Source organism: Larimichthys crocea, chromosome VIII (assembly GCF_000972845.2).
Source record: "Larimichthys crocea isolate SSNF chromosome VIII, L_crocea_2.0, whole genome shotgun sequence".
NCBI classification, from domain to species: Eukaryota; Metazoa; Chordata; class Actinopteri; family Sciaenidae; genus Larimichthys; species Larimichthys crocea.
In genome coordinates, this window is record NC_040018.1 from 18,058,368 (window position 1) to 18,082,349 (window position 23,982).

At 39.3% G+C, this 23,982-nt stretch overlaps 1 protein-coding gene across 1 annotated transcript in view; it reads right to left on the reverse strand.

The window, feature by feature from the left end:
* The window catches only part of ush2a (Usher syndrome 2A (autosomal recessive, mild)), a 195,514-nt gene that overhangs the window by 22,807 nt on the left and 148,725 nt on the right, over nucleotides 1–23,982 (reverse strand). The window contains exons 69-76 of the mRNA XM_027281636.1: nucleotides 21,924–22,122; nucleotides 13,526–13,633; nucleotides 12,101–12,284; nucleotides 9,472–9,629; nucleotides 6,632–6,790; nucleotides 6,122–6,284; nucleotides 4,620–4,837; nucleotides 4,393–4,529 (exon numbers count right to left, since the gene is read on the reverse strand). Coding sequence (XP_027137437.1) covers nucleotides 4,393–4,529; nucleotides 4,620–4,837; nucleotides 6,122–6,284; nucleotides 6,632–6,790; nucleotides 9,472–9,629; nucleotides 12,101–12,284; nucleotides 13,526–13,633; nucleotides 21,924–22,122 — 1,326 coding nt within the window. The remainder of the gene's footprint in view (nucleotides 1–4,392; nucleotides 4,530–4,619; nucleotides 4,838–6,121; nucleotides 6,285–6,631; nucleotides 6,791–9,471; nucleotides 9,630–12,100; nucleotides 12,285–13,525; nucleotides 13,634–21,923; nucleotides 22,123–23,982) is intronic.

Here is a 23,982-nt window from a genome sequence, read left to right on the forward strand (position 1 = left end):
CGCATGCTTAAACACACACACTCTCACTGTGCAGATGACACACACACACTGAACATCATGTAGGCTTTGAGACACAGTTCGCTGGCTGGCCCTTGCTGTCCTGCACTCTCTGACGGGCTCTTAATGGTAAACTAACAGATTGTAAACATGCTGCTAACTCTATCTCTCTCTCTCTTTCTCAGTTCTCTATATTAATCACTCTCTCTTTCTCTCCATCCCCTCTGTTTCTTTCTATCTATCTCTCTTCTTTGCTCATCTCTTTCACTTCCCTCTTACCCCTGTTCGCTTCAGCCTTCCCCCTCTATCTCCATCCTTTCATCCCCCCCTCCTCTCTCTCTCTGTCTCTCTCCCTCTCTTTCCTTCTCTCTCTCTATCCCTCTCTCTCTCTCTCTCTCTCGCTTTTCCTGGGGTATTTTTTAAACAATGTGTCCTTCATGTACGGTTGGTTACGGGGTGTACAGAAGGACATCATTAGCGCTGGTGGTTAAGCTGTAATTTACACCATTACCGAGGTAGGGGCCATTTTTATTGCCTAGTAAATTTCAGCTCTGAAATATTTAGACCATATGGCTCAATTTGTGTAATAACCTTAATTTCCAAGCACCCTTCAGCTCCCTTCAGCGCCGGCTGTTGTTGGCGGATGGCGGAGTAGTGTGTGTACACATTCGTATGTGTGTGCACGGTTTGGGGTTTGGAGCACACACACACACACAGAAACATGGACATGGCAAAAATGTTAACGCATACTCTACACATAACCTCTTACATACACATTACACACACTCTCTCACTGATTCATTCATTCACACACACACACACACACACACACACGTATGTATGCATGGCGGTAGCAGATTAATAGGGTGTCAGCTTGTGTTTGGGTGAGGGAGCGTCAGGCGTCGGCCAGATGGTTCTCAGGGATGATGACTGTCAGGGGTCCTGCTCTGATCAATGGGATGTATTAATACAGCGCACGCACATGCACACACACACACACATTGTTGAACATACACACACAAACAAAAACATGTTATGCATGCACACAGGCACACATGCAAGCATATTCAGACATATGTATCCACACAGAGTAACACACGCACACACACATGTATGCACGTGGTCTAACTTCACCAGTGATCCCAAGGGCCACAGTGTAACATCTGGAAGAGCCAGGGGAGGGAGGAAAGGACAGAAGAGTAAAGGAGGAGAGAAAGGGAGGTGGTAGGGAGGGAAAACAGGAGGCAGGAGGATTTTGAAATTGGAAAGATGGGAGAAAAGATCAGTGACAGATGCAAGGGAGGAGAGAGGAGTGACTGGAGGAGGGAAAGGAGGTGCAAAGGGAGTAAGGGAAGAGATAGGAGATTGAGGAGGTGTAGAGATGGGTTAAAGGTGAAAGAGGTGATAGAAGGTTGTAAAGACGAGGGCAGATGGAAAAGCATAGCTGATGAAATTAATGGTAGGGTGGAAGGAGATGCAGGGAGAGGAATGAGGGAGGAATGGGAGGGTGTAGAGAAAACAGGGCCGAAGGAGGAAGGAGAAATGTGGAAAGTAGTGAAGAATGCGAGCAGATAAAGACAAGAGAAAAAGAAAGACAGAATAGAGAAGTAAGGGCAGGTGCAGGAAACAAAGGTTGCCCACTGAAGCCGTTGGCCAGAATTTAGTGAAGACAAAATCAACAGAGATTATTTAATGAAGATAGAAACCCAATAAGAGGAAAAAAAGAGTTTGGGGATGAAAGACTAAGAGTAAAGGAGGAGGAAATGTAAAAGAACAGCAGAGAGAAGACCAATATAAAGTAAGAGAACCACAATGCAAAAAAGGCAACTTGACAGGGCTGTTTGAGTGACTAACATGTCTGTCAGAAAGGTGTAAAGCATGGAGAGTGAATTTGTGTGTGTGCGAGACTGTGTGTGTGCCAGGCGGTGCGTAGGGGTCTAGTGAGGCAGGCCGCCTGCGCTTCGTACCCTCATTCCGTCCGATTGCCATGACGACCCCATTAATCAGCCAAGCTGGCACAGAGCAGGGTTCCCAGCCCAGCCTGAGATCAATACACACACAAATACACACATACCAAATAGACACACACACATAAGCACAACAACATCCACAAACTAAGAAATTCTGACCGGAAAAGAATGGGTGGATTAGTGAACGTTAAGGAGATAAAAAAGTTAACTAAGTAATGAGGAGGAAGCAGAGAACAAAGAGAGAAGGAGAATGGAGAGTTGAAGTCTTAATGTCATTTCTACTAATATCTCCTTAAGAAGTTCTGAAAAAAGAAAGATGATCCTGTGGTTTATCCTTTTAATAATAAATTAGAAACTACTGTATTGTGGCTTTAATCATTTTAAACAATTAATTTATTAACATTATATATATAATATATATATAGATAATATATATAAAAAAAATAAAAAAAACGCTACCATGAAGTTCAACCAGCACATTATACATTATGTGCACTTTATTTTTTGTCCTTATCCGTTTTATCCACTTACTCTCTCTTTAAATGTGACATCTCCAGCATTTTAGCTCTAATCTCTGCTGTCAGAAAACAGATCCTCTCTGCCCTGGTTCACTTTGTTGTGTTGCAGGTGATGTTTAACCCGTGACAGTATTGGGCTTATGAAAACAGTGCTCATAAAAGGAACCATTTATCTGGGATATTCATCTAATGCATGACTTTCTGTTGAGTAAGGATATGTTGTTGGCCTGGTGTTGTCTTACTTCTGGAACTGAACCTGAAAGTTTTACACTGAGCCTAATAATGCCTACTGGATTTAACTGATGACTGTTAACAGTGGTTGACTCCCATTTTCAAAATGGAAGCCTTTCCCTGCCTCCTAGATTTATAGTCATTCTTTTAACATATTGCTTGTTGTTTATCTCTTCAAATTAATTTATCTATTAAGTGTCAAACATATATCCAATATACCAAACATAATTTTTAGCTGTGCATTAATAATATCAAGACACACACGTTACTTAATCCATATATATCTTTTCAGGTTTTCTCAGTACTTTGTTTCTCATTTTCTCTTTCTTTGTGTATTCCTAAACAACGGAGCGCGTGTGGTGAAGGCTACCGTGTGACAAATGACCGCCACCAAAATAAGTCTATGCCATGTCAATGAGCCTCTCACACATACACAAACTCACACACGCACACACAAACACAGAGTGCTCCATATCAATGAGAAGGTGAAAGGTCTCCATTTACATCTTGTATTAATTATGAGTGACAAGCCAAAGGTCACAGAGGAAGAAGAGGCCACTCGTATGGACAGAATATAGATCTATACTTCTACCTCTTCTATCCCTTTCACTCTCCTCCTTGCTTTCCCTATCTATCACTCTGTCTCGTCCCCCTCGTGTTCCTTCACTTGTCTTTTGTCCCCCCACTCCATGCTCCCTTTTGGCGTCACTCATTCTTGCTCTCTTTTACTTTCTCTTTCTTACCTTGTCTGTTAACCGTTTTGCTCTTTGTTCTGCCAATCTATCTCTGTCTTTTGCCCATTTCTCTCCTGTGTGTTTATCAGTGTGTTTACCTCCCTTTTCCTTCTTCCATCCTCATCCTTGAATCGTTACTCATCATTGTTACCTTTTCGGAACATGTTTTTGTTTCTTCATCTCTCTTTTTTAAATGGATTACTAATGTAAGAAGGATCATAAAAGATGGAGAGGTTTCAGATATTAATGCACTAACTCTCACACACAAACACACAGAGGCGTGTGGTGGTGTCCAGAGAAGACACTAGTCACTGTCGGTGAATATCCCATTGCAGCTTCGGGTGAACTCTGCTTACTGAGCTGCCATTCATATCACAGTGTACAGTATGTGTGTCCGTGTCTACCTGTGTGTGTGAGTTTGGTTTGTGGGGCTTGCTTATAGTTATTTCCTGTGTTGGAGAATCAGGCATGGCACAGAATTGTGTGAAAGGCCCAAGAGAATAGCAGGCCATGGGCAGTGTGTGTGTGTGTGCGTGTGTGTGTGTGTGTGTGTGTGTGCGCGTGTTTTCAGGCCCCTCACTGGTAAACAGATGGCACCATCACCACAGGTAGAGTCCAAATTTCTTCACATGCATCACAAATGACAATAGACACACACACACACACACACACACACACACACACACACACACACACACAGTATGTACAGTATGTCGTATAGTGTTTTATACATGTACATTTACAGGCATGTCCTCATATGTTCCATATTTGCATGTGTGAGCAATCTTATCAGTACATAGGATAATTTACAATGTGTAGCTGTAATAATGTGCAGCTCTACCTAAATGACATCAGACACAACAAACAATGTGAGTGTCCTCACACATAAATACATGAATACTCATCATCCAGCATTCACTGTATGTGTGTACGTGCATTTACCTCCACAGTGAGAGCAGTAACAGCAGCTGAGTTGAGTGTGGGGTCCTGTTGGTGCTTCTTGTAAACCAGTCTATAATGGGAAATGAGACCATTGGGCTGTGCCGGTTCACTCCATTTTAGATGGGCTGAGTATGCACCTATCAAAGAGCACAGCATGTGGGACTGTTACAACATTCAGTATGAGACATTTTAACCATACCAGTTCTGATGTGACTTTGTGAACTCACCGGTAGCTGTGACAGTGGGATGGGCCATATCTTGTGGTTCTGCCTGCAAGGTCTGAGCTAAAGTCCATTGGCTCAGAACTGAGCCTTTGGAGTTGTGGGCACGAACCCTGTACTGGTAGTAGCTGAAAGGTCGCAGAGCAGGGCTGGCATCAAAAAATTCAAGCGGCCCACTGGACCAGATAAACACCAGCAGCTCTTCCTCTGTTCCTACAGGTCGTCTGTAATAGAATAAATACAACCATTTATTATTTTTTATTCCTTATAGCCCAAATAAAAAAGGCATACAAGTATATTTTCTGAAAATATGTTCCATATATTTTTACCATGCTATACCATACAAGCCTCACCCTCACTTATAATACTTTGCATAATTTACACAAAATGACTTTAATGTATTTCAAATCATACTTTGTTTTTGTATACTTTTGCAAACGGAAAATAAGCACGTTTAGTAAAAAATGTAACATCACGTCTTAAACATCATGTAAAAGTCACTGGCTGATGCAAGCAACCTGATGTCTTGGTAAGCCTTTGTCTGTGATTACGTAGAGTTTCAGGTATGAGTGTGAGACAGAGAAAGAGAGAGATTTTCCGATTTTATCCAAGACCCCGTCTGCCTGAGTCTGATCATGCCAGGTGTGTCAGTGTGTGTGTGTGGTACCGCTATGCTAATGTGTGTTTCCTGAGGACTTAAAGGGCTTAGTCTGGTCTGACCCTGCATACAGATCACACACTCTTTGGTCAACAAGCAGACCACGACCTTCAGCATGCATTAATACACACGCGCAGACGCACACACACAAAGTGCGTAGACTGATAAGCAGAGATTTGCCTGAAGCCACATCACCAAAACTTCTATGCTTTTCTGTATGTAAACTAAATATGTATATTATATGTATGCACATGTATGTATATATGATGTATGTGTGTCACTGGTTCACATAAGAATGTGAAAGCTGCTTTGTTTATGGTGTAGTTCTTTCTGTGTCTACTTGTCTATACTTCCCCTAAATAAAGAAAAGCTTTGCTTCTCCAGATGGTGTATCACATGTAAATGGTATGGTCACTCTTCAGAAATTATTTTTGTGGGTAGAAGCATGAAGTCAAGAGCTGAGCCACAATTATTGATATTATTAATTATACAAATGTCTGAGTGCATCAATGATGATAATGAAATACTTCATGTTTCAAAGTGCACAGTGCCCACACATATGATGATGGATGTGAATGATATAATGTACAGAAAATTATCAGACTAAACCGAGAGAGACTAAACAGATGATAAAAATTGTCATGATGCATTCTTATAATTGTGAAGGCATCAAAACCATGAAATACCACATATAGGATTAAAAGTTGAAGATGTTTTATATTTTAGATTCTTCTAAAAGTTGCTACCTTTAGCTTTGATGACAGATTTGCACACTCTCCATTAATCCACATTGTAGAAAGTAATAAAAAGTGTGTTCAACCCTTTGACTAGTACTGTATGTGTATGTTACCTGTATATATGGTAAGATGTGATGAGTCCATTGGGTTTTTGGGGGGGCGACCAGTGAATCTCAAGGACGTTGGCTCCAGCTGCCTTCACTCTGGGAGGCTGCAGATCTTCTGGGGCGGTCTCTAAAGTCTGAACATAAACACCTCCTCCTACTCCACAGTCCTCTACAAGCGGCAAAACAGGAGCAATTTGTTACAAAACACACAACTGTGCATTGGATTATTTCACATTAAAAGGAAGAATCACACCAATAATACATCTTAAAGCTAAACAATCTCTACAATGTTACTTGAAAAAGGTAATTGGTTATAGTTAAATGTCTATTTAATGACTGGATAGCCACAGACTACATCTTTGGTCTTCTTACCCCACACATCACATGATACAAGAGAGTCTTTAGCATCCTCAGGATTTAAATATGAGAATACATGAAGCTGCTTAAACCCCTCAGACTCTGAATCAAACTGGCTCACTCACTGTTTGGTTCATGTGGACAAATACAAATACTTACCAATTTGACAGGCCTGCACTCTGATGTAGTAGGTGGTGAATGACTCTAGACCTGTCACACTGAGGTGCAGGTCTTGCCCAGCATGATGCATTATGGCTCTGTCACTTCCCAGATTTAACAGGATGTTGTAGTTTACAGGCTGGCTGCTGGTGAGCTGAGCTGTGAAAATGGGAAAGACATGCAGGATATGATTATGTTTAAGTAAGATATGTTTTTCTTACTAAGGTACATTTATAATGGAAACAAAAAAGCAGGATGAATGGGGTCATTTTACACATCATCAAGCCAGAAGGATCAAGCTGATCATAAAAGCAGCGTTTGTAAAGAAAGAATGCTACAACTTCTCGTTATCATTAGGTTATTACACAGGACTCGTTTTTTCTCTGCATTGATACCAAATCACTGACAGTGCAGAGATATAAATAGGTGAAGTATTTTACACTTAAATGTCCTACATTTTCCTCTTGATGCCCAGAATGATTAAAAACAGGAGCATGAAAATATAACATATGAAGTTCATTGGCCGTTTCACATGGCTTCTTCTGCTTTACAGTATAAGATAAATAGTGGACATCTTACTCTATCTTGCATACTGCCTGAAAATTCTGAAACATGATCATCTTAATTCTATTGTAGATAAAATAGTTATAATAAGTTTAGGGGCTGTGTCAAATTGAAGGGTCCCAGGTGTCCTTGAGCAAGATACTGAATCCCAAATGGCTGACTTTGGTGTGTAAATGTGTATTTGAGTGAAGTTAGTATCATGTAAGACTTGATCATTTTAAGTTATATATGAATAAAACTAAGTAACTATCTGTACAATATTTGATTTACAAGTTACACCTGCATAATTGCTCATATTTTGGTCTTCTGACTGATTTTGCCTCCACACTCCTGCCACTGTGGTCTCACAACCAGACAAAAACACACAAATGTATACATACAGATACACCCACACAGATACACACACAGATACACACACACCTAGACTTTGTTAATATTCTCACCGGAGGTTTTTCCATAATTCAGGCCAACTGTATTGTGATGGGTTATTCAACATTCATGAACTCTGGATATCTCGAGAACGAACTGATTACCAGACAAATGAAAGACTTCAATTATTCACCCCCCAACTCACATATGCACACATGCACCTACACACACATACACACACACCTCTGACTTCAGCACATGGAGCTTTTTTATATGAGCACACTTTGACTGCATTAACACACTTTCGCACAGTCCACACACACTAAGGCATATTTATGTGTGAGCACACACACACAGGGGTCATAGTGTATTTCTCTTTGATCAGTATGTTGCTCAGATAGAGGTTTAATGGTCACTGTGATATTTAAGTTCTATTATTTACAACCAATCAGCTGTGTTGCCATCATCCATATGACATACACACAATGCTCATATTACAAATGTGCACATGCAGACTTACATACAAAAAAAAAACATCCACACATACAAAGTGCTTTCTCACACACTCACACACACAAAGACAGACACAAACACCACAATGGAGGCATTGATCCTAGAGTAAATGTCTTTTTAATAGCCATACGTCAGTGCTTTGGCAGTCAATGTATGCATATGAAGACACAAGCACATGTGCATGTACGTACACACAGACAGACACACTGTTAGAGAGACCGGCACGCACACGCACGCACACAAGTCGAAAACACTCCAGACTCTGGGCTCAGGGAGTTAACCAAGCGTGAGAACCCAGCCGATATTTCCTCACCTTTAAAATCAACCAGTAATGACGATAGAATAGGCCTGCCTATGGAAATGTCTCCACAGTGACATGCACACACACATATGCACACACAGCTATACACACACTCAAATACACATGTATAAAGATGCATGAATAAACACAAAGAAACAAAAGACACACACACACACGCACACAACAAAGTGAAGTGTCTTTGCTAGTTGGCCCTATAAGCGGTTTCTGAGATAGGAAATCATCCTAATGAGAGAGTAATAGTCAATGATAGATGGGTTAGGGCAGACAATCACTGCCCCATAAGCATGAAACTCGGCCATGAGTGTATGCTCATGTAAACCAGTGTATGTGTGTGTGTGTCCAGGTCTTGAGAGGCCAGAAGGTGAATGGAAAACTACTCAGGGCTTTTGTTTCAGTCTGACCCCTCTGTCTCCTCATATCAGAAAAAGAAGTGATTCTCATAGAGGAAAACCTTCTCTCTGGTCAGTTTATAATGGTGAGTATAATTTTATTCTGAGCTGTAGAGCTAAATCCAATGAAAGTGACAACCACTGCTTTAGAGCTACTTTAATGTTACACTGTTGCTATATATGTATATATTACGCTAACTCTGTTCCAAGTTTATTTAGAAAAGCTCTTGCCACAGTGTGACAACTGACCCTTCTGGCTCTGTGTGATGAATTGTTCTGGTGAATATTCTATATGACCTCACAATTACCCACAATACCACCATGACACACTGGTTAAGTGCATTTGTGCAGTCATTAACAGAATAGGTTAGACTTTGTTTGGTCCAAAAGCAATTGAAATGCAAAGTGGAACTGTTCCTAACTGTAAATTTACATTTCAAATTTTCTGTTTAAATAAGGTCATCAATGCTCCGCAAACATGGAAACATGAGATTTATTTCTGGAGAGCAAGTTGAGACACAGATGTGATTAAGTACTGTTAGGAACTTCTGAGTTTATATACATTATCATTAACAAACAAGGTAGTTCAAATATCAGAAACCAAATCAAAGTATCTATTCTGTTATATCATTCTGAATCAAATTAAATACATTTCTCATGCATCCATTTTCACTGTTACTCACCAGGAGGAGTCCAGGCTAGAGAGATGGAGTTGGGGTCTGACACTGTCACATTGTGGGGAGGTGAGATTCCAGTGGGGCAAGAGACTGGTGTCTGTACAACATATTCATCACTCACACTAGTCCCACCACCTGTACTGGCCATCAGTACATACACATACCTGCAGAGAAGGTGGGGTAAAAAGATAGTGGAATAAAGAGGGGTGTGGAGAAAGAGATAACAGATGAGTGGCACAGAGAAATTAGGGACAACATTTTCGCAGAAGACAGTATGCAACAACATGTCAGGAGCTGTCATCATAACTATGCGTCATGTGGAAATGAATCCAATGTATCCGACCCAACCTCAAAAAGTTGATTAGAATTGTGTGAGTCAGAAATTAAGGGTAGCTCATATTCCCATTATATTTTCAAGCAAGGTCCGTCCAGCTGTGCAACACAGTGGTCTCACTGAAACCTGAGTTACTGTATTGAAATAATCTTGCAGTAGTGTTGTTGAATAATACCACCACAGAACTGTGCAAAAAGTACAAAACAGCACTACATGTTCATGGTCAGAAATTCATTTTGTTAATGTCACTTACAGAATTAAATCTAAATACTGTTCTTTTCATCATATTTGCTAAAAAAAAATGAAATCATTATTACAACCAGAAGTTCTCTAGCTGTAGGAGCAACTCTATCTGAGATCAACAAGCATGCATTAAGAACAACTAAGTTGCGTCGTTTCTGAAAGAAATGCTCCATAACTTTGTCCAAAAAGCTGGAGGCTGTGATTAAAACAAACTCTTGAAAAACACTGAAAATCATAACAACTGGCACCTGCAAATAGATTCAAACTGTGTCTGTGTCAAACTCATACACTTGAGGTCCATTTTTTTCTCTCTGTCCTGCTGCCTCTCTTGTCCTGCTCTCTACCTCTCTCTCCAATGACATCATAAGATAGATTTCCCTTTTAAGAGCGTGTGGCTGGCTGGTGCTAAAGCCTACATTAGCTGTGTAAGTGGGCCACCGTTTAACATTAAAAGCCTTTAATTTGCTATAAACTCTGGCACACATGCATTAATAGACGGTGGTGTTGGGTTATTGTTCCTGCACAGAGGGTTTTAAACAGGAGGCCATTAGCACCTCGGCAGTGGGTTAGAATGCAGTCAGGAAAAAGTATTAAAGCTGCTCAAATGTTACTCTCATAGACACACACAGGAAAACATAAATACATACTCCTCACTGAGACACACCAACTATGGCAAGGAGAAATAGAAAGAGAACTCATGAGAAGAGTGTGATGGAGAGGGAGAGTTTTATCATAGCATAAGGTTTCAGTGGGAGAATGAATTTAAACACTTCATCACTGGAAGATATTTACTTAAATGTAAACACCGCCTTGGGATATCAAAAGTAAAATGGTGTGTGTGTGGTAGGTAATCGGTGAGTGGGGCATTTGCATCTGTTTGGCTGTGTGTGTGTGTGCGTGTGTGTGTGTGTGTGTGTGTGTGTGTGTGTGTCCTGCGGGGCCAGCCAGAGGGAATAGGTTAATTCTCTCGTCATCTTAGACACTTCCTGGGCTGCCGAAGCAAAGTGACAGCTAATCAACATTGTCATAAATAATCAATGGCCACTTTGAGCAGTCTCACGCACAGACACATGCACACACAGAAAAGCATGCGTGGATACACACACACGTGCGCACACACAGGCCAAAACACACACAAGACTGCCTGGATAATGGGGCTGGTGCTCCCTATGTAATTCTTGGCGCAGGGCTAAATTGGGAAAAGAAGGAAAGGAATGAGGTACGAGGGAAAGGATGGGAGGGGAGGGAAGGTGAGAGGAAAGAGAAGTGAATAGGAAGCGAGACAAGTGATGAGAAGCGAAGGGTCGGGACGGGAATGCCTTCTGGCAGACTATCAGGAATTAGGGAAAATTAAACGTCACACACACACTCAGTCCTATCTTTGTTCTTTCTTTCTCTTTCGCACACACATAGAGGAGATTGGAGTACTGCAGGGTGTTATCCCAGGATTTCTATTTGGGGTAGAGAGAAATTGTCTCGAGAGAGAGACATAGAGAGAGAGAGAGAGAGAGAGAGAGAGAGCGAGAGAGAGACAGAGAGAGAGAGAAAGAAAGGGAGTGAGGAAAGAGAGAGGGATATCATTTTACACTCACCCATAATTAAAACAGAAAATCCATCTTGGTGAAAAGACACGGATTAATAAAGGTTAAATGAAAATAAACAGATAAATAAAATCCACGCTCCACTGCTGTTTGTAAGCACCAGATCTGATTTGTGATTTCAATGTCTGTGTGTGTGTGTGGTGTGTGTGTGTGTGTGTGTGGTAATGTTTGCGTCATTGGCATGTCAAATATTTGCTCATTAAATGACACAAACAGACATATACAGAGTGCAGTCCTGAGAGAGAGAGACGGATGGATGGGATGATAGCAGAGCTTTTAAAACAGGGTGACCCCGATACGAACACACACAAATGGGAAAATTTAGGAATTAAAGGGATGATTAATTATGAAGCTACAAGTGAAGTGTGTTTATGCATGTGTGACTTCTGCATATGTGCACCACACTTGCACGCGTTTGCATTTGTGTGTGTTAAGTGTGCGAGTGCATGCTCTCTACCTGTGGTTTGGCAAGAGTCCAGTATCAGTATAATTCTGGTCACGGTGGTCTCCGGTAAAAATAGTGTGACCGTCTCTGTTCAGTCTGTACTGGGAGATGTGTCCATTAGGCTGGAGTGGCTGATCCCAGTACAGCTCCACCGCAGATGTGTTTATTATCAGATGAATGGGCCTCGACCATACACCTAGAGAAGCAAAGAAGGATAGAAAAGGAAGAAGTGATTGTTCTCCACATCTATTAACTGGCACATATCATTAATGAGTCATCCTTTTTCTGTTTATTTTAAACAAAGTAGTGCGTCACCTCATGTACACAAACAGGATTTCTCCTGACAGAGACCCTCCTGATACCATCATGTATAATATAAAAGCTTGTTTTATATTTAATGTAGGACAGGTTGAATCATCATAGTTTATATATATTATATTTGTATGAAAATGCAGATTATGAAATTATCAAGGCAAGAATTTTATTACCGTATTAAAAAGGAACAAAAATTGTCGTAAAGTATGAGGAGCGTAAGAGATACATTAATTGAAATGTCAGATTAATGTTTTTAAGATGAAATCATGTGGAGTTTGAAGAAAAAGAAGAAATAGGAAGCTCATATAAAAAGATAAATAAAGATTAGACATATAGAAAGATACAATAGATAAAGGGGCAAGTGAGGTAAACAGAGAAAAAGAATGAAATATTTAAAATGGAAAAGAATCAGGGGAAATACCAAAAGAAGACAGAAATGTGAAATAGGTGTCAAGGAGAAATATGAGGAGTGGAAAAAATGAAAAAAAGGAAAGAGGAGAGAGACAAGAGAGAAGGAGAGGCGGTGAAATGGGAAGTGAGAGAGAAGTGGCTAAAGAGTGGGGAAAAAAAATCATCCTGATTGAAGTTCTTCGATAAATAAAAAATCATGACTCCATTTTGGTCAGGTGACAAAATAAGGCTTTGTTCCACTGCAGTCAATGGTGAGGAGAGAGATAGAGAGAGAGAGAGAGAGAGAGAGAGAGACAGAGAGAGAGAGACAGAGAGAGAGAGGTGAAGGGTAGTGAGATTTAGTATAGAGAGACCAAAAAAGGACGAGGCAGGGGGTTTTAAAAAAGTGGGAGTGGGAAGAGGAAAGGGAAGTGAGAGGAGCGAGGAGTGAGAGAAAGAAAATCACATTGAAACATGTTGTTGAATCTTAGTATTTATCAAAATAAAATCTCAAAGAGCTTTTAATAATGATCAATTATATATTTAGAATAATCCAACATATTATTAACTAAAAGCATAAATACATAGACAAATTCTTTAAAAATGTATATTTTTATATGTCATATTTGACATTAGTTATACATCATTACTGTGAAAAGAATTACTAAACATGTATATAGGTGTGGGTGTGTGTGTGTGTGTGTGTGTGTGTGTGTGTGTGTGTGTCTGTACCAGCAGGGGAGGCTTGCAGGGTGCGTCCAGTGGAAGGTAAACTGGCTCCACATCCGAAAGCTGTACAGGCCACCAGCACAAAACTGTAGTCTTTGTATGGCTGCAAACCTGTGGCACACAGACATTAATAAATATGCTAAAAAAAAGATCACAAAGGATGAATCTTAGACATTTAGGATGAACATAAAGGATGTGAAATGAGACGCACATTTTCTTATGTCCACATTTTTCTCATCACACTAAACTGTGCAGATGACTGGTGGATATACAGTATAGAGGGATAAAGAAGAAAAGAGGAGGACAAACAACAAAATGTTAATAGGAGCAAAAGTAAAAGAGAAAGAAGAAAGCTTGCCCAGGCCTGTATCACTAGCTCTCTTCCAAACTGTTTTCTGTCTTTCTATCCATTTCACTCTCCCTCCCTCTGTTCTTTCCACAGTCTCTCAACGGATGGATCCATATCTGTCGGTGTTAAATTATGCATGCCATAACTCAATAATGAAACAACGTAAAGATGGGCAGCCGCGGAACTGACATGGGATAGGACCGGTCCAACGCTGTAATGTCATCAGCTTTTGATCTATGATAATTATGATACCTCGGTATGCGTTTAGGCTACAGCGTCCAGACATGATTTATTTATAGGCAGCCGCTATGCAGTCTAAAAGAAATCACATAGCGACTGAGAGGTCCTTTAACTGCAAGCACAAGGAAATCAGTTTTTGGTGTTATACTGAACCTTTATGGTAAGATTTAAATACTGGGAGTTGCTAAAAATCCTTCATGTTCCTAAACAAAGTTATCCTCGAGTTAGAACCACTTTCTGGTGATTGACAACCTTTTTTTTTCCTCTGAAATATTTTCTGCATGGTTCCTGATGTAAGGTAGATGGATGACGATGAATGAGATGAATGCAAATCCTTAATGTTGTCACGGGAGCTGACTGGATGTTTTATGGTCATTCACTTAGCTGACAGCATACATCAGCTTACAAATCAAATTCAAGGGAAAATGAAAGAACTAAAACGACTTTATTTCAAAAGGATGACTGCAAAAACAGGCTTTGGCATTGCATAATACAATGTATTGAATTATTTGTTTCTGCTTTAAATCTGCACTATTTTACATGAAATAATACACATTTTACAACGTGAATGATTTATGATAGATAAATATGGTTTAATATTCAGAAACATTTAGTTAATTAATTTTTCCACACCTACTAATATGTTTTATTATAACATAAATTTAGACTCAAAACGATTCTCTTTAACATAAAAGAAAGCAACACATTAGAAGCTATACACTTTTTTTATTTTATATATAAGTATATTAGATTTTTATTTACTGGCTCTCCTTCTATATGGCCAATAATGCAGGGCAAACAAACAGTGCAGCATCAGATGTGAGACAGAATTTAACATCACTGATTTTCCAAAGAGTTATCACAACTGTAATTTAGACAAAAAAAAAAAGACCGAACAAGGTATGACACGCAAATCTTTATGATATAATTAAGCTAATAATCTAAATTATGTAGTGGTGTTTCCAATTTTGTATATTTGGTGGCTGAGAGACAGAGAGAGAGACACCCTACTGTGTGTCTCAGCTGCTATATGAATGTCGGTACCCACCCTATGTTGATGGCCGAGAACATGTGCACTAACACACACACACACACTCACACACACACAGTCTAATGCACAGCGGAGTGCTTCACCACGGTTTCCTGACTACTGCTTAGCCTGCTTAACATGCTTTGCAGCCTGCCACGCTTAACCCAACCTCTGATCAATGTGTGTGTTTGTGTGTGTGTGCAAATGTTCTCCCAATGTTTCTCTGTGTTTGGGTTAAATAAAGGAAATCTGCCAGCCATACAAAAGTACCAGGGCTGAAACGTAAGGCTCTGTTACACTATTTAACTGTGCAACTAAGCGTGCGTATATGCATGCGTGCACTCTAGCATAGTAAATGATATCTGCACTGCAAGTGATGTCATTTGTTGCAACACTGAATAAAAGAGTAACCTTTCACTACATTTTCCTGCATACAGACAGAAAGTGTCCCTCCGGGTTTCAGAATGGGGTTCAAAACAGAATAGACGACTGTGTTATAACATTTAACACAAATCACAAGTAGACAACTTTATGGAGCAATGAAGATGTGTTGCAATGGCTTCAGAGCTAATGAAAATGAGAAAACTACATGAGATCTGTGCATTCAAAATGCTTTGTGTCGCCTGTGTCTATTAATTACAGCCTGAACTCAGGTCGGGAAGCAAGGAGAACTGATCAGAGAACATGCTTGTAAAAGTTGATTTATCAGATCCGCCCTCTATAAAATGAGCAAACCGACAACTACAAAAAAGGAAAGCATTGTCTGATCCTCCTGCTATCTTAAATATAAACCAAAACAACCACAATTATACTTGCCATTCAACACATGTGCATGTGCAGATGAAAACAAACACACACACACAAACACGTTTGAGGTTTCTTGGTGTGTTTCAAATAATCTTTAGCACTCAGCCTGAAGAGGGCAGTGTTGGTCTGCTGGAGAAACTACACCGTGTCTACCATGATGCGTGTGTGTGCAACAGAAAGAATGTGTGTGTGTGTCAGTGTGTGTGTGTGTGTTTATCTATATGTGCGAGTACCCATGCATTCACATGTGTGCCTATGTGCTTGATTATGGAAAGACAGAAGAAACTTCAATTATTTTAACAGTGATCACCAGGAAGTGAAAAACATGTGGAGGGCGTCTTGGTGTGAGCAGCCAGTGGCTCACTAACACAGATTAAGACAAGGCTATAACTGTCATCGGAAGAGCTGGACACAGTGGAAACTATTGTGTTTGTGCAAGACACAGAGAGAAGCAGAGAGAGAGAGAGACTTTGGCAGTGAGACAGAGTAAAGAGTTGGTGCTTACATTCAAGTAAAAAAGTCAAGAAGCCAGAGTGTGAGAACAATCAAGAGACAGGAGTGTGAGACTGTTGCTGTGGATTTCTCTGAAGTGTGTGTGTGTGTGTGTGTTTGTTTCTGTGGTGCAGTAAAAATAACTGATTTAAAACGGCATTTTATTGACAGGTTGCCGTTCCCTGTTTGCATTAGAGAATATGATAGGATGATGGGCGCAGGCCACAATACCATGCTAGATACCTGATATACCACATAGCCAGAGAGAGAGAGAGAGGGAGAGAGAGAGAGAGAGAGAGAGAGAGAGAGGGACATGGTGAAGTGAAATGGAGTTGGAAAAGAAAAAGTGGGGAAGAAAATGGAAGGATCATACAATGAAGTGTAAGACAGGAGAGCATAGAAATCTTGAGGGAAAAAAGAAAAAAAGACTAAAGACTAAATTTGCTTTACTTACATGAGAAACAGAAAGAACAGATGATGCATCAAGAGCAAGATATTGAAAGAAAGAAAAACAGAGAGACAGAGAGAGATGGAGAGAGAGAGGAGAGCTTTGATAACACCTCTCCTAAATAATTAAGAGTTTGACTTCCTGTCTGTGGCTCCCTAATGCAGAGACCGTCTGGGATGGAACAATGAGATCAGGTTCACACAGACACACATACCCACACACTCACACACACATCGCCTATGCAAGTAAAACTTATTCTACTTACTGCAAAATATGCACAATATTCACACACAAGTGCACATGCATAGATGGACGGATAAAAAACACACAAGCAGACTTAACTTGCACACACACACAGACACACATACTCAGTGAGTGATTCAAAGGTACTTTCTTTGTTTACTATTGTATTAATATTTGATTTAATTAAAAAAAAAAGCATAATGTTTGAAAAGCTAAATGTTTCAGCTAAAGACGAAAGAAAGTCAATATGTAATCATATAATTCCTAATCTGTTATTGAGCTTCATTTACACTAATTTAGTAAATATTTAAATGTGTTGTCATTTTGCTTGATTATGTTTGGATCAATTTGTTTCAATTTATATCTGTTGCTGATGAGAAAAAAAACAAAAAAAAAAAACCCAAAAACTTCCTCTGATCTTTGTAATCTTCTTAAGTCCTCCGACTCCACATCTTTGTTTTATCAAGACTCAGAGCGAGGACAGACCTGAGGCCTAAAGAGGAGAGAGGACTGAGCTGGATAACATGTAGATTCACAAGAACAACATTCTTTACTGTCTACTGCCCCATTGAGTTGCACTTTTTTAAATTTTTTTTTTTTTTTTACTGTAAACCTGAAAGCTTAAAAGTAAGAAGCATAAGTCACTGGGAGGTTACAGTGTATGGTTGTTATCTAGTTGGATCAAAGACTCTTTCTACACACTGTAATGTTGACACTTCTCATGAAGGATTGATAGATGAAAAGAAAACTTCTTGTCTATCTCCTCTCCTTTCCTCATGTCTACATGCCTGTACCTATAGCAGGGACCAATCAGAGCACGGACTATGAGGGAAACACATTAATAAATAAAAGAACATACTCTATTCCCTGCTGCTCTGAATTAATAATGAGCCTACAAAAGACCAATTAAACACATGATTAATGCCATAATCTATATAATTGCAGGCAATAATTCATTGTGAGCTAATGATAGCAATACTTAATATCGATTCACATGGGGTGTCTTTGTACAGTAGTGCTTAATTCTTTCTATAAAGTGTCACTTTTCAGAACTACTAAAACTGCTATTCATAAGAGTCTATTTCCTGCTTTTCCTTGGGCAAATCATTGATAAACAGAAAATGGTAGAAGCCAATTTTTTTTTTTTTTTTTTTTTAGAATTATAGATAATGGCATCATGGAGGCCGCTGGTTAATTTGGGAATTTTCACTTTAACGGTGCAAACCAGTCAGAAGTTATTTGCATCATTTACATTAATGGGCTACAGAGAAATGATTCAGCACTTGTTGAAGCTCCAATCCCCCCACTGTTAACTATCAATGCAAAAGTGACAAAATGCCATTCACAGGCAGTGTTTGGGGGTTGTGTGTTTCCAAAGTAATGTGTGACAGCAAGCAATAACAAAATAACATATTGTGTTACATAATATGATGTTATTACATGTACTAACGTGTTACCATTTAGATGATTGGCTGAGTTCATCTGCCGCTCTTTTTTTTTTTTTTAGTCATTTTATTTTGATAATTTAAGTCTGCTTCAGAAGGAAGAATGAAAGCAGTGGCAGACCTTCGTTCAGGAGCACACAGAGGCTAGCAGGGAAAAGTAAAGTGTAGAGCCGAAACATTTCACAGATGACGAAGACAGGAGAGGTGTTTAGTGGGAGAGGAACGAGGGGGAGGTCGGACATTCAAGAAGCAGCTATAGAGCCAGAATATTTCTCACATCTAACTCTGATTAAGGATTTATTTTGACCAAATGAGAGTTGGCGATTGTTTTAACATTGGAAAGACTAACCAAGACAATTTTGGTGAATAAATGAATGAACAAAGTGTGTTTTACATCAGTTAAAAACAAATGTTTAATGAAATCAACCACACCTTGCCACTTCCGCCAGTGTGCTTTGTTTATTTAAAAAGGTCTTGGCTATTTAACTGTATGTGCTCCAGGCAAGAGCCTTCATTAGACTGCTACCGCTGGATTTGTAATGAACTACAATAAAATTGAGCTTTCTTTAATAACCCACGATGAAAAAACATTACACTCCTCCATTTTACAATGCCTAGTCACACACCTGTAGTTATTTTGGTGAAACACAAAAGTAAACTAATGAATTAGATAGAGTAATATTACAGAAGTGCTTTTTGTGGTATTGCTTCCAAGTTTTAACTTTAAGTGCACGTATCCTCAGTTTAAATGACAAATAATTAAAAATAACAGTATTATTATTATTACTGTATTAGTATAGTATTATTATGTTTACCATTACAAGAGTACATTTATTTTTTATGTTTCTTGTTAAATGAATACCAAAATGAATACCAAAAGAAAATACTTCGTCAGATCAAATAAAAACATTGATTCAATCCAAAAATCAACATTTCCATGTCTAAAAAAAGCATTTCTCCAGTTTCTGTGGTTTGAATGAGTGAGTGTGTGAGCTCTGCGAGTGTCTGTCTCTGAAAGCGGTGAGAAGCGTCGGAGAGATGCAGAGAAGATGAATAATGGCGTATTAAACATTAAGGATGAGGGAGTAGCACAGCAATTATTTCTGTTCATATTTCACTGAAAACACTTGGATACATCCATCCATCTTTTCATCTGTCCCACTCCTTCTTGCTTTTCTCCTTCACTCTTAAAACGTGTCATTCTGTGCACCCCTCAATTTTTGTAATTTTTTTTGTCTCTCCTTCTTTATTTAATTTTACTGTTGAGGTTATTCCCCACTTTACTCTCTACGCTCTATGTCTCTGTTTCACATTTCACTGGACTGTTTCTGTATTTCAATTTGTAGGTGCACATAGTGGTATGAAACCATTTCAACAGCTATGATTTAATTCCAGTTACTCATTACACTATCAGCATGAAGAACACTTGAGTCTGTATATGTACTGTGTGTGTGTACCTGTGTGTGGATGAGTGTGTAAAAGAGCAAAAAACGTACACTAAATAAGGGGGAAAAAAAAAACATTGCCTGAAAACACATTATTATTATTATTACATGAATATATAATGAAATAACAATTATGATTCATATATTTTTCTATGTATTCTATTCAATCAAACTATATGAAATTAATAAAGAGACTAAATGAAAACCAAAATCTATTTTTACAGTTAATAAACACATATAGTACGGTTGTATAGTAGCTCAACACTTTTTGAATTAATTTGTTGTTGCTATAAAACGATTAAAAGTGGCCATTCATGATCCATTGTTCCTATAAAACATTGTGATTCTGTTTTTATGCAGTCAAATCACATTATTAAAGCACAGGAACCTTTTTCTGCACATACATGTGCTGTTACAAAGAGAGCTGAGAGAAACAAGAGAGGGTGAGAGAGCTAGAGAAAGAGAGAAAGCGAGAGACAGAGAAAGAGCGAGAGAGAGAGCGAGCGAGCAAGCGAGAGCGAGAGAGCGAGAGAGAGAGAGAGAGAGAGAGCGAGCGAGAGAGATGCTGCCCCAGTAGTGATTTTGGCTGAATACGCAGGGCTTTCCAGTGTCTCACTGGGGGACAGGGGAATTTCACACACGCATGCTGGTTGCTTACACTGGCACATGGGGCTGGTACAGTATTACAGCACATTACCATCTCTATTTGGCATTGTTTGCTTTGCCTCATGCCTACACATACAAACACACATGTTTGTGTGCACAGAACTCCTGACCATACAAGCCAACCACAGGCACCATGGGACTAGTCTATTGGCTACTGGCAAAGCCGATGCCTGGTCTGAGTCCAAGACAGAGCAGAGAGGAAAGATGTGAAGGGAAAATGCCACTGAATTTTAGCTATAAATGTAGTCATCACTTTGTTCTTTGTAAGAGTTGTAACTTTGTTGTTTGTAAATTCAAATATAAGATATAAAGAGCAAATCAGTTTTTTAAACACTTAAAATGTTTAAATTTGAAGTTATTCCAATAACAGAAGTAGGTATGGCTGTAGGTTCTATTGGGATTTCTGTCCATTTTATTTTTATACAGACAACTAATGTTTGCTTTAAAATACTTCAAGCAGGTGTTTGTGTCTGAATGTCTGTGTGTGTGTGTGTGTGTGTGTGTGTTGTGACTGATGGCAGAAGGCCAGCAGCACAGCTCCTCCTCAGGGTAGATAAAACAAGACCCACAAATCACCCAGTCCTGACACCACCATGTTTTTGTGTAGATCTACAATATTAAAGACAAGCCTACACTTCTGATCGTCTGTGTGTTTAGTCTTTGTACTTTTTGAGTGTTTTGTTAGAGCACTGGGGCTTTACAGTTTATGTTGTTCTCACGTGTGTCTGAGTGTGTGCCTGTCTTCTATGTTTGTTGTTCTTACTATGTGCTTGTGGTGGTGTTGTTGTTGTTCCTCTTTTGTGTGTTTGTGTCTGTGTAAGGGGCTGGGCCAGCAAGAGAGAGTGACGGGAATCAGGAGTAAATTCAGTCATTAGATGGCTTCCAGAAACCAGCAGACATAAATAAATGCATGACAAAGGAGAAAAAAAAGAAGAGGGGGAGGAGAGAGGAGGAGAGGACAGGTAAGCAGTAGGAGTAGAAGAGGAGAAAGGAGATGATTCAGAGATGATAAAGGAAAGGAGTAGAGGGGAGAATATCTGGAGTATGAAATTAGGGATAGGAAAGGCATGGAAAGAAGTGAGAGGTGCAGGAACAGGAGGAGGAAAAGAAAGGGAAGAGAGAAAGAGAAATGGAAGAGCTACAAGAGACAGGAGGAAGAGATGAAGTAAAAGGAGAAAGAGTTGAAGAATGGTGGACAAGTGAAGCAAAAGTGAGGTGCAAATCGGAGCGTCTCACCAGTCACAGTATAATTTCTGGGCCCATCATTGTGTGTAAATATGGTTCCAACACCAGTCTGGTTTAGGTGGTACCGCTGTATGACTCCACTGGGACCAGTAGGTTCAGTCCAGCTCACATGGAGGGAGGAGGGGCTTAAAGCTGTTACCACTGGAGGCTGCACGCCTTCTGGGACTCCTCGGACTGTCGCTGCCACCACCTAAACACAGACAGCCACATAGACGTGCACACAGAGATACAAACAGAAGGAGACACACACAAGAAACATAAAATATAACACATTTCTGATATTTTACAGAATGTAAAAGGTGTGGATAACAGATGGATTTCTGCTGTGATCATTTATGGATATAATTAACACGATCACAACCCAATAAAAAACTGCATCCAAATTCAAGGCTTCTCTTTCTAAGGCAATAAAAACCTTGTTCACAACAGAGAAAGACATTTGCTGGTGACTTAATTTATTTCCAAAAAAAATAAAATAGAAAAGGGGTAAAATGTGGTCAGCAGCACATTTTCTATGTTCAAACCTACTGCTAAATACGTACAAAACATAAATACAACACAAAATCATGCTACAGGTAGTACGATAATGAGCTGTTGAATTTGTTACCATATTTTAACATGTCTAACTACATGTACAGTCTGAAGACTACAAAATGTATACCCAATACTATATTTTATTCCTAAAACACAGTGACCTAGAGAGAAAAATCATGTAAATATTGTAAATATGTGTATAAACTTGCTGAATGAATGGGCCAAAAAGATTTTCCCATGATTTAAAGTACAGTACATGTGTATTTACTGGCATTTTTACAAAGATCAGTATGTCGGTGTGAAAATACAGGATACTTTCCAGCTAAACGCTTCACCCATTCTGATGGTAACATCCCTTAATAAACCTACTCCATCTCTTTACCATTTCTGTAAGACAAATTTAAAGCTGCTTCAGAAATGCAACCTGCAATGAACTTTGATGATATGATGTGGGGTTCTGATCAGTAATATTAAAACATCCAACAATCCCATGTTGACTCTAAAAATTGGTTTTTAGTACAGTGTTATGAATGGCATTTTATTGTAAATTCTTAGTATAGTATCTGTGGGCCCCTGTGAACACTGCGTGAATGTGGAGACCACAGAATCACACAGCAATCTGCTGCTAATGGCAACAGGGATATCCTGCCTTAATAGACTGTCACTAGCACTTCCCCCACCTGTCCCACACAATGCTATGCAATTAGAACACTGCTACTACAACTAAGGAAACTCATGCGCACGTGCACACACAGGTGCATGCAGGTATACACACGTAAACACAATGAGGTGAAAGAGAGGAGGCAGAGAAGAAGACAATAAGGGAGATGCAGGATAGGTGTAGTACAAATTAGTGAGTACTTCAGTGTGTCGTTAGCTCAGACATCTGTTAAGCTTTTATTGAAGCGTAAAAAATATAACCCATATAAACAAAACAGTAATGTATGCAAAAAATAAAAATAAAATAAATACAGTAAGCTTAACTTCTCTTTCATGGATAACTTCACTCTGAAATTAAGATCCAGAGTTGAGCAGAGACATATGTCTATAGAGGTATTACATTACAAACCTAATAATTCCTTTGGGGTGCAACTTACACGTGACACTGGCGGTCTCTATTTAATTCAGTTTGATTTGAAATTAATGCAACTCATAGCTTACTGACAGGGTATATAGATACACATGAATAAAGATCATTAATAGCTCAGAAACACACTACATAATACACTAAAGCTGCTTACATTTCACACAAATGTAATAAAAAGCTCACTCAGATATTCTTCATCGAACCTTTCTTTGTGTATACAAAAGGAATGGAGTCTTGGTGCAGCAGAGAGAAATAGGATTGTGAGAGACATAGAAAAGAGAGAAGAGGGAATGTTGGGACACCCGATGACAGTTGTTGTAAAAGAGTGTTTGGACAGTGGGGAAGGAGTGAGGATGAGGGAGGCTAAGAACGGAAAGAGACAACAGTTGGGAGAAACTGAAGAGTGTGGCGTTTGGATCAGGGGAATGA